Below are 12,445 nucleotides of genomic sequence, written 5' to 3'. Positions count from 1 at the left end.
TTTTAAAGCCATCTGAGTGGCTTTGAACAAACATCTAATCAACATTTATTACTGAGAGTTTACTCTATTCCCAAAATGCCCTTAAATGTTCAATTTACTTCCAGTCGTACCTACTTCTAGTTTGAGTTCACAGATTTACTCCCTGCTTTCGGGCCTGGATACCAACCTTAGATGGGGGATTTAGCATGCATTATAAAGAAATGGAGGGCCTCTTCACTTGTGTCTTAAAAGAACATATCTAATATCTTTTTAGGCACACACTGAAAAATGTTAATCATCAATACCACAAAGATGTGTATCTTACACAGAGCTGAGATGAACCACAGCTCCTGTGACTGAACACTCTGTGACAAAACCACATTTGCTGCTGTGTAATGTGTGAAATGGCCCTAAGTGCCAATTCACACTTTGTGCAACAAGTGCATTTGCACTTTGTAAACACTATAAAGAGTGGAGCTGAAATGCCTGTCTCGGAGCTCCTGTAATGAGTAAGTGGCAGTCTCTCCCAAACGGTTTCGGGCATCTTCCAGTTCCAGTTATATGTCTGTCACATAATATGACGGAGGGAGAGAGACAGAATTTAGTTTACAGATGCCTAGATATGAAAAATATATATAATTATATATTACCCACTTGGCAGCGGGTGCAATGCCAATGCTGCGATTGGCCAGTATTTCCCTTGCTGTCAGGCCTGTCGGTCAGGATGAGGGGGGGTGGTCCGAGTTTGAGCACCTAGCCAGCCCGTCATGTTGAGAGGGGGAGGGGGAGGCAGGGTCACGTCAGGGGTATGCTGTGGGGCCCTGGCCACGAGGCTCCAAAGGACGGAAGGAGGAAGGAAGCTACAGTGTGCAGTTAAGAGGTTTGAGGTTGTATCACCCAAGCCGGGTAATATATTATATATTATATATTATATCTAGGTATCTAGATAGATACACACACATATAATTATATGTCTATCAGTGGTTACTACATTAAAAGGTGACTCGACATGGGGATCCCTTCATACCCCACAGTATTTCCTGAACCCAAAGGCTGCAGGACAATGTTAATAAAAATAAAGCAACCAGGGCAGCAAAGGGAAGTTGAAAATGTGGACCCCCCCCCCAAAAAAAAGCCCACATCTGTTTTGTTTTTTTTTTAAAGTAGACACTTTTATGGGGAAAACACCAATTTCATCTTTTTTAAAAAAGATGAAAGCAAAGCAAAAGCAAAAACACGGTTCAGTTCTGGAGAATGGGAGCTTTTACTGCTATTTATGACACAAGGGTGCTCATTCTATTTTCAGCTATCTTCAGCAGTTAACGCTTCCTGTTTCAAGTTTTGTAGGGGTTTCCCTCTTCTGTACAAGCCTTCATTACACTGATAGGCTTAGAACAATGACATGCATGACTGCAAAACAAAAACAATATTCTGGCCAAAAACCACTGAAAAAGCATTTACCCTGGAACAAAAGTCACCAGAGAGATGCTGAAACTGTTGGCTGGAAAAGCTATGCTTAATGTGACCCAGGCCTCACCAGCACCTCCCTTGAAAAGTGTATTCAGTGCTGGCATTCACTTCTAGAATATGTGAAATATTGAGAGGATGCCTGTGAGTATGTAGAGAGCACTATTCAGTCACTAAGCAAGCAAGCACACCCAACAGCCCCACAATCTTGGATTTTACAAAACCGGTTCTTAGTACATATCCTGGTTAGAAGATATGGTTTCCAGACAAGAAAAGAGCACTGGTATCCTTCATTTTAGAGATAAGCACTTTCGGCATGGACTGGGAGATTTCTCTCTAATAGACCTATCTGTTTGGCCTGGCCCCCCAGGGTTTTTAAAATGTTTTAACTGTTAACGGTTTTATGCTGTTTGTAAATTGTTCTGTAATGATTGTTTTTAAAAGGACTGAATTGTGGGTTTTATTTTTTATTTTCGTGCACCACCCAGAGCTGTTTGGATGGGGTGGTATATAAACGTAATAAATAAACAATAGCCAAAAAAAAGTAAATCCATAGAGGTCAGCATCATTAGCAATACAAATCTGCTTGAAAAGAGGATTGTATTTGGGCTGTTTACATAGTAAACAATTTGTTCATCTGAGTCCAAATGGAGACAATTTGAACCAGCTGCAAACAAGCAAAATAAGATATTTGTCCAGATAGCGTCTTAAAATTTAATTATGTTTATGATACAAATCAAAAGCAGCATAATTTCACCACCATGACAAGTGGAAACCTGCCACCATTCCTGAATTATTATATACCATGTGTGATATTCTGGGGTCAGAGGGAAGGGGGAGTGAGCCTCGGATGAAATGCTAAAGTTTCAATTGCACATCCAGCCAATAGGAAACCAGGGTGGCCATGGAATCCAGTGGTTATATCTTAACCACACATATGGTTAAGGCACAGGAGAGAAGAAGGGTTGTGGAAAGCCTCATAGGAACATAGGAAGCTGCCATATACCGAGTCAGACCATTGGTCCATCTAGCTCAGTATTGTCCACACAGACTGGCAGCGGCTTCTCCAAGGTTGGAGGCAGGAATCTCTCTCAGCCCTATCTTGGAGATGCTGCCAGGGAGGGAACTTGAAACCTAGACGCTCTTCCCAGAGCAGCTCCATCCCCTATTATAGGATTTGCTGGAGTGGTCTTGGTCTGAGGCTTTGCAAGACATTGCTCAGTCCACACATTATATCTTCCAACTAGCTGACCGGGTGTATAGCATCTGTGCCCCTAGTTTGACTCTTCCTGCCCACTTCAGCCCCTTCTCCCTGACTCTGTCTTCTGGCGGACGTCTCCGACGCCCGCCCAGCCCACTTCTCCTCCCCCTGCACGCTGCTTCTCCGTCCCCTCCGGCTGCCGCCTCCTCTTCCTGGTGGCCCAGTTGCCTCCTGACCCCAGGGGGCACACAGGCCGCCGCTGCCACCATTTCCCCCCAGCAGCAGCTCAATAGCCTCCTGAGCTCCCGCCGACCAGCCAATCCGCTGGGTGCTAGGACGCATCCCCATGGGCACATATTCAAGGATTAATTATAAAAATTACAGGTCACATGGATATTCCAGGGACAAGAACATAAGAACAGCCCTGCTGGATCAGGCCCAAAGCCTATCTAGTCCAGCATCCTGTCTCACACAGTGGCTCATCAGAGGACTCTGAGAAGCCCACAGGCAAGAGGCGAAGACAGGCCCTCTCTCTTGCTGTTGCTCCCCTGCAACTGATATTTAGAGGTATCTTGCCATCAGACTAGTAGCCACTGATAGACCTGTCCTCCATGAATTTGTCTAAGTCCCTTTTAAAGCCATCCAAGCTAGTGGCCATTACCACATCCCTTGGCAGAGAATTCCATAGATTAATTATGTGCTGTGTGAAAAAGTACTTCCCTTTGTTGGTCCTACATTTCCTGGCCATCAGTCCATGACGGGCATCAATCCATGCATAATTTTATAAACCTCTATCATTTCTCCCCATAGTCACTTCTTTTCCAAACTAAAAAACTTCAGATGCTGTAGCCTTGCCTCATAAGGAAGGTGCTACAGGCCCCTGGTCATCTTGGTTGCTCTCACCTTCTCCAGTATATGTTAAATTGGGGTTTTTTTGCCCCAATATGCATCACTTTACACTTGCTTGCACTGAACCGCATTTGCCATTTTGTCGCCCACTCACCCAATTTGGAAAGCCTTTTGGAGCGCCTCACAATCTGTTGTAGATTTCACTAACCTAAATAGTTTGTCATCTTAATTCTGACAAGAATCACCCACCATGTGAATCTCCCCCGCCCCCCGCGCACACACACACAGATGGGTGGTACATTCAATTAAACATCTACATTTAATGTTGCTATCCTCCTTACCAGTACCATATAAGCAACCAAACTACCCTTGAGTGAGAGAGCACCCCGAGGTAGTCTTGATGTTCAGTATGGGCTTAGTTTAGACATCATGTAGAACCATAGTTTAATACTGGTCCTAAGTCTTAGATTCACATGCTCCCCCTGCCCTTTGTGCATGAGACTTCCATTCTGTGTTTAGAACCACAGCTGTCAATCTTGACAGGTTGTCACTTCAGGATTCAGTTGCAGCTCTCATTTCAAAGCACCCACATACGGACTTCATACCATTTTGAGCATCAGGTTTAGAAAGTTTTTAACACTGAATCTCATTCTTGGTTTTAAAAAGACTATTTTAAGTTGTACTGTTATACTTTAACACTACCTTGAACAAATTTAGTAGAAAAGAGATTCATGCATATAGCTATTTATATATAACTAGTAGGAGAGGCCTGTCATTGACAGGGCAAAGGCATTTTGCTGGTTTATACACACACAATTTTTTAAATTAATGTGCTAAAGGGAAGTAAAGAAACAGTTTTAAATTTGTAGGATTTCAACTCCAAACATTATCCATTTTATTGAATTACAATATATAGTATGGTAAATTTGAATCTGAGAAAGATCTTCTTCTGGGCATGATGTCATTTTAGAATTATTGATCTGACTGAATATTAAAAACTTGTTGATAACCATTAAAATATTATATTCAGAATTTCTTCTTTTAAAAAATACAAAAAAAACTTTCACCAAGCATGTACTGATGTAAAAAGTAGTAAATTCAGTTAATTTCACTGGCAGGATTCTGTGCACAAATTTGGTATCTGTAGGTCATCAAGAAATACGACTTTATTTCACACAAACCAAACAAATTATTCAAAATATAGAACAGATATATATGTCCCATCTTCTCCTGAATGCTCAGGGAAGATAAGACAGAGTAAGCAAGAAGAAGAAAAACCGTTAAAGGGTCACAGAAAAGATGCAAGACAGTCTCCAAAAAATACTTCCTGAGGAGAACTGCACACATGTTTACTAGGCACTAGTCAATATGGGCTGCTAAAAAAACAACAACCCCAAAACAGGGTTCTGAAACATCATGGACTGGAGTCAACTTATGACCAAGTCAAAGTAACAAAAATTAGTCTACTACATGGATTCCATAATTCTTCTTTGAAAATTGTCAACACAGGAATTTATCTGACTCATGCCTTCCTTCTGCGTTCATGAGCCTTTACTTGACCTTGAATTCCATGTTCTGTTTAAAGGTGACATTTTCAGCAAGACAAGGAGGATAATTCAGTTGCACTTATCAATGAAAAATTCAGCGGAAACTGACACTCTGTCAGACCCTCCCACCCCTGGTGTTCAAAATGCAATTCACGTTCTACAACATTAGAACATTCTACGAATCCAGCAGGGAAGAATCTTTAACACCCTTCATATATTACAGGTTTCTATAAATAGCTACTCTGTATAATCAGAAAGGAGGGTAGGGGACAAAAATAAAAGCTTTCCACGCATAGAATAAACTACCATTAAGCCTTCTGTTATGTTTTTCAGCTAAGAGCCAAGTTGAATATTTGCTTCATGTAGCCAACACACAAAACAGATATCCCATATGGCATGTGGTTGCTTTTGTGCAATAGAGGATTAACTCAGAACCCATCAGACACTCCATAATTAACAGCAGCAATTGAACATTTCTTTTCACCTTCTAATGTCGAAGACCCAAAAGTCACTTGCAAGAGGGGATTGCTTTTGCTAGCTTGAAAGGAAAGTGTTTGAGGATAAAGCAAGAAACCAAAATCTTTCTGCACAGCCCCAACTGAAGGAAACACCAATAGCAGCTGTACTATTAACGCTGTTATCATTTTAAACATATAAAACAAGAAGCATCAAACCACAAAGGAATATAAATGCATGAGTTTTCCCCAGACTTCAACCTGTCCCCTTAAGCTAAGCAGGATCCGCCCTAGCTGCATATGAAAGGAAGGCTACAAGTGTGAGCACTGTAAGATATTTCCCTCAGGGGATGGAGCCACTCTGGGAAGAGCATCTAGGCTCCAAGTTCTTTCCCTGGCATCTCCAAGATAGGACAAGATTTTTTTTTTAATAGGACAAGATTTTTTTATTGAACCAACGAACTACCAAAGCATACAGTACGTTGCCAAAGCACAATTATATACAAAGCGGTTGTTTGTACATGATATATCTACAAAGATTTACACACAAGGATTTGGAAACACACAAGTTATGAAGTATATGCAGGTAGTACTGTAACTCGGGGGTGGGGGATTACAAGGCACATCAGGTAATTGGGGGGGGGGGTTACGTCCGACGTCCATTTCCACAATTTGTCCCATTGCTGTTTAGAAGAGATACTCTTGTCTTTTTGCACATAACCATACAGACTTTTCCAGAAGAGATTTACTGTCTCATCTGCGTGAACCTCTTGGTCGCGTCTCCAAGATAGGGCTGAGAGAGATTCCTGCCTGCAACCTTGGAGAAGCCGCTGCCAGTCTGTGTAGACAATACTGAGCTAGATGGATCAATGGTCTGACTCAGTATATGGCAGCTTCCTATGTATGTGGTTATCCTGTACGTCTGAACTCAGCCACAGAATCATAGACTTCTAGGCCATCTAATCAAACCGCCTGCTCAGTACAGAAAATCCAGAGCTAACAGCATTCCCAACCGGTGGCTGTGCATTACTACTTATATACTGTTTTTAATACAAAGGTTATCAAACACCTTACATAGAAAAAGAATAAATAAAAAGATGGCCCCAGGTCCACAAAGGGGTCCCAGCCTAAAAGCCTCTGCTTGAAGACCTCAAACAGCGGAGAGAATAACTCCATCCCTCCTTATGTAATTGGTCCCATTGTCAAACTGCTCTTAACATTAAGATTATTCTAATCTTCAACTGAAATCTATCGTTCTGTAACAATCTCATTAGATCTGCACTCTGAGACAGCAGAGAAGTCATCAACTCTTCTATGCAAGAGTTCTTCTATGCTCTTCAGGTATTCAAAGAGAGCTAGCACATGTGCTACCAAAGAGTGCTAGTTTTTTCGTATGTGATGTTTTAAAGTTTTATTTATATTAATTTTAATCTTTTTAACAATATTTTTGGGTTTCAGCTGCTGTTGGTTTAGATTGTAAACCACCCTGAGATTTTATATAGGGTGGTATATAAATGTGTTAGATAGATAGATAGATAGATAGATAGATAGATAGATAGATAGATAGATAGATAGATAGATCACATGCTATTATGTTCCCTCCTCAGTCTTCTCTTCTCAAGGCTAAACATCCCCAGTTCCTTCAACCTTTCCTCTTAGGGCTTGTCTTCCCGAGCCATGGCCATCTTCATTACCCTCCTCTGAACCCGTTCTAAGTTGTCTATATCCTCAAAGTGTGGCACGCAGAACTGGACACAGTACTTCAGAATAAGGGCTGCCTAGAGACCTCAAGAACTTACATTACCTCACACACAGTGAATACCCGCCCCTTTCTTGCTTACTTTAATTACAGCTTGGTATTACTTCAGCTCTGATAACAATCCCTATTACTCTAAACGGGTTGCCTTCCAACAGGGTTTGCAAACCCACTTCAAACCCTGGTTAAGGCCAGAGCCCTATTTAAAGTATTTTTTCTTGATGCAGACTAAATCATCACAGTTGAGCTTGACAAGGGGGAGGTAGTGCAACTTCCAAACGAAAGATTGCATGGGAGATCTATGAACAGGATCTCCTGTGAGTTTAACTCAAGTATAAAGCTGCCACAGAGACTCATAATCAGATTGGGGCTGTGACAATGAGAGAGAGGAGATTTAAACCTTTCTCCATATTCTCAAATTGGGGGTGGGGGTGGGGGTAGATACATGATTTCAAAGCTGCAATTTGTCCCGTGGTACTTCTATGGTTTTCCTTGGTGGGGGCTAACAGCATCTTCCAGGAGTGGGTGCTTTCAGTTGAGAAAGTAATGAGTGAGAAGGGATAAACACTCTCCTCCAGCAACCCAATGGCCCCAACCTGCTTCAGGCCCCCAGTGGCTGCTCTGACCTTTAAAAAAAACAAAATAGCACAAGAGACACTTTTCATGGATCTATCATATTACATCTAGCTTGGCCCAAAGGTCAGCTTTCAATCTGCACAAAAACAGATATTTAGAGACAGACAGCAAAAGCTCTGCCTCTCTTACCTCGTCTGCAGCTACTCCACTCTAACTATTGTCTGCCATCAGTATTATTGGGTATGAAATTGCTAGGTAGCACGTGTCAGACGACTTGTGTGCTCCTAATCTTTGAACTTCACGGTCATGCACCAATACTCTCCCCTCTGACTCATTATCTGAGCAATTCACTGAAGAACTCACTATGCCTCATGCAGTATAATATTGTCACCTAACCAGTAACACATCTGGCAATGTCCTTAACTCATTTTTTAAATTGGGTTCGGTTTTATGCATCAGATAAGGATAGATGAACCCCTACAGGTATATCAGCACACCATTGCTGCAACTACTTCAAGGCTGCTAGAAGCTTGGGCCACGTGCAACTAATGGCAACCCCCCCATCTTTTGGCTTTAAACTCCAAAAACTTTGCATGATCACCAAGATTTGCAACTGCAAGTACAGCCCAGATCTACCAAGGACTATGCTTCACAATCCATAACAGATTCTGCACTATTCAGCCTCCTACATGCCGAACCTTCATAACCACTTTCTTTTTAATCAACTCCATATGTACAGAACTAAAAGTTTCTTATATCAGCTAGTAATCTGTATTTTAAAAAGAGTAAATTGCTTGGGCAAGACTGAAATTCTGAACACAGTTTTCATATTTGATTTTAAATCATCCAAACACTTGTAGGACATGAACATTCTATTATTGCCATTTATCATCCATGATAAAATTGATCATATGTTACCAAATTTGTGTGCTCTTTTTCAGGTCAGTAAACTGTCACTTTAATGATGCAAGTATTCCAAATTTTAGGAGCATTATACATTTTGTTAGGCATTCCATACTTAACATTTCGGCATAAGACCTACTAAGCCCTGAAATGTAGGGACAAATCTCTCAAAGCACATTTCAGTCTTTCTCCTAGATTAATAATTTATGGCATGTAGAGCAGTATTTTATACTATCCTGTTTTCAGTAATGAGACAGCCAAAACGGGAAGAAGGAAATTCAAGGTTAATGATGAGGTATAAATTTAAGGATTTTTTTCTTTCTTTCATGAAAGTCAGCTAATCAAACCATCTGTGACTTACCCTTACAAGACTTGGAGCGACACACGAGCATGGCATCTTCACATGTTTCAGGCACTTCTCATGAGACATAAAATTGCAAACTGTGGAAAATAAAGTACACGTTAGTGGGCCTTGCAAAGAGAGATTAAAAACCTCAAGCACGCAGTTCATCCTGGACTGACTGTGGATACAAAACATTGAACCATTTTTCACCTGAATTCTATAAACTGTACAGCCTTCAATGCTGAAGCGGGACAACATGCAGCATATATGTGTAGCCCCTGAACACTCTCCTCAGGATTTATAACATCTCAGTTTTCACTGAAGGCACTCATTTTCTATCACTCATGACTGTACAAAAATGAGAAAATTAATCGGCAGTTATATTTATTTAAAGTATTTCTCTTGTGTCTTTCAACACAGTCCTTGAAGCAACTTACAACGTGGATTAAAAACAAGATAAAATAATCAAGCACTAAAAGCACACTAAATACTAACCTGTTAGAACAGACCAAGACTTCAGCAGCAGTCATAAAATATCAAAAGTCATTAAATGCCGAAGCAAACAAAATGATTTTCAGGCATCAGATTAAAACAAAACAAAACATTAAAACAGGTGTCAGTCAAATAGATACGAAGAGGGAGTTCCACAGACAAGGTCCCAGCACCAAGAAAACCCTGTCCCTAGTAGGACAGGGACTCCCTGAAGCTATTCAGACGACCAGGAGAAATCGGGCTAAGGGAGCCTAGCCCGATTTCTCCTAGGTCGTCTGCTGCCACGGGAGCTGCGCAGCAAACCACCTAAAGTACCCCTCCCCTTAAACAAGGTTAGTGGAGCCAGCGCTCCGCTAACCCCATTTGATTGCTTGTGTGCTGCCGCGACATGACTCTGTGCCATGGGAACACACGAGGAGACCCCGACCCTCCCGGGCTCAGGGGTCTCTGCAGGATGCCCCGTGCTCTTGCGCAGGGCATCCTGGGACTCCCGGGGGGCATGCAGCTCCCAATCCCCACACAACCCCCCAATCCCCACACAACCCCCCAATCCCCACAGCCCCCACCCGCTTTCCATGGATCGTGGGAACCACCAGGCTCGCAGGTGAGCCCGGTGCTCCCAAGGCGGCTAGCCCACCTAAAGCACCCTCCCCTTAAATGAGGTTAACGGAGCAAGCCCAGGGGTCGTGGAGCCCCCAATCCCCGCAGCCCCCACCAGCTCCATGGTGGAGCCAGCAGCCATGTGGGCGTCCAATCCGGCTGCCCAGCTACGAGCGGCTGCTCGGCTGTGGGGATAGTGGGCTGAGCCCACTCTCCCCGCAGAACCCTGTCAGGCGTTTCACACGTGTTGTGCGAAGCACCTCCCTGTCTCTCTCCCAGGGAAAATCATTCACCAAAGCAACCAAGGCACTTTCTGTTCCAAACCCAGATAAGAATGTACAGTAGATGTGTTCTATCTACCTCTAGAATTGACCATTCGCCCAAGCACCTTGCCCAGAAAGGGGAGGGGAGGCTCACAACCAGCTACTTCAATCAAAAGAGCTAGGATCCATTTCTATTTCAAAACATCAACAATCTCCTGGACCCAGTCAAATCTTTACTACCACTACATCTAGTTAAATGCAATAAGTCAAGACAGGCAGGGGTTGAGCATACAAGTGGTAGTCTGAACCCCAACATTTAGAAACAAGAGAGAAATAGCTATATTTTATTTCTGGCCCCCATCCCCAAATATAATAATTTCTCTGCCAGCCTTGTGATTTTGAATTGCCAGCTAGCTCCTAATTTTAAGCAGGAGAATTCCCAATTACTGCAGCTGAATGGGCAATTCACTTGGGGATCAGGGACCTTTTCAATATAAAAAGAACTGTTTCCTCAAATGTATATGCCACACATGGCACGGAGTGAAAGAAAATGGGCTTATTACTGATGTTTCAGCATTCCAGCTATGAAAAGGAGTATTCTAGAATATCAATATCACATCGCAAACTGTAGCATCTAACTGCCAGCACAATGTCAAGTGTATCCATTTCCTAAGAATCACAACAGGTTTCTAATCCTAGTGGACAGGGACATAAACTTTACAACATGAAAGCAGTAGGCATCTCTATATAAACAAATATTCCATAACATGATCATAACCAGATATTTCAATCTACTTCTCACACACCTTTTTTTTTAAAAAACAAGATTGCATGTCAATGTTCTGCTGTTAGAAAATGCTAGGGGCCCAGTCTTGTATTAGTTTGTCTTCTTCCATCAGCACAGCAGGATTTGCTGTCTTTGCAACTTTGGGGGGTGAGGGGGATGGAAGTCAATAGATAATGCTGCTTTCTCCAATCGCTATCCAGGAACCTCAGCTAAACTGAAATGCTCATCTACACCGTATTTACACAAATAGAAAACTCCTCTGAATTTAAGATGACCCCCTTAAAAATTACAGGTTAAATACAGGTTATACCTGTATTTACCCAAAAGGAAGAGGACTCTGAATTTAGATCCCCCAATTTCTAACATCAAAGCTGTTGGGGAAAACCTAGTCTTGGATTCAGGTAAATACAGTAAACAACAAGCCATACTCCCAACATTAGTACTAGTACTAAACAGCACTTTGCATTTGTCTGGTGCCATTCAGCAGTTCAGACTGTTTCACATGCATGATCTCAACAACCTTACAACAGCTCTATATGGTAATGGGGGGGGGGGGTGGTTTGACAGAGGCTACCCATCACATTCATGACAGGGGCCAAATCTGAACCAGAAAGTTCCCTATTCACACTTTCTCATTGTGCAACATCAATGCATTACTGCTAAAGTTACATATATAAAACCTAATATTACGTTCAGTAGCCTGGATCGATTTCTCATCTATTTTGATATTTTCCTAAATGGTATCAACACTAGTAAAGTTGAATGTTTTCCATACCAAACTCAGCAAGACTTGACTTCTTTTATAACTATGCTTAGGATTTCAGCCGTAATCATACTCTATTTTTCTTAGAAGGAAATTGTTTTGCTGATGTTAATTCAGAGGCCATTGTGAATGGGCTCTATGGGACTTGCCCTCTTTTCATTGCATGCTACTCATTTTGCTTAAAATGTAATTGCTTCTATTTCTTTCCAATGTCCTGCTTGGCACCCCGCAGCTGAACAGATGACCTTGAAATTCTTAGATTCAGAAGCACAAGCCTTTGTTTATAGCTTTTAAGCTGAAGCAATTTAGTAGTTGCTTTATCTTTCCTAGTCGTTTTAAGTGATCCCGATTAGACATCTAACAGCAGTTAAATTAATATGCAAAGAGTGGATCCTAGCACAGGCTTCAACCAATTTCTAGGAGCCAGCCCAAAAATCTAGCAGACAGACTGCTCTTCACTCCAT

General features: G+C 42.0%; 1 protein-coding gene across 1 annotated transcript in view; it reads right to left on the bottom strand.

The window, feature by feature from the left end:
• The window catches only part of DGKQ (diacylglycerol kinase theta), a 105,052-nt gene that overhangs the window by 80,288 nt on the left and 12,319 nt on the right, over window positions 1–12,445 (bottom strand). Inside the window, exon 2 of the mRNA XM_053290593.1 lies at window positions 9,095–9,174. Within this exon, the coding sequence (XP_053146568.1) occupies window positions 9,095–9,174 (80 nt within the window). The remainder of the gene's footprint in view (window positions 1–9,094; window positions 9,175–12,445) is intronic.

The sequence above is a fragment of the Hemicordylus capensis genome, chromosome 2 (genome assembly GCF_027244095.1).
Source record: "Hemicordylus capensis ecotype Gifberg chromosome 2, rHemCap1.1.pri, whole genome shotgun sequence".
In the NCBI taxonomy this organism is placed as follows: domain Eukaryota; kingdom Metazoa; phylum Chordata; class Lepidosauria; order Squamata; family Cordylidae; genus Hemicordylus; species Hemicordylus capensis.
This window is presented reverse-complemented; position numbering and strand designations above follow the sequence as displayed.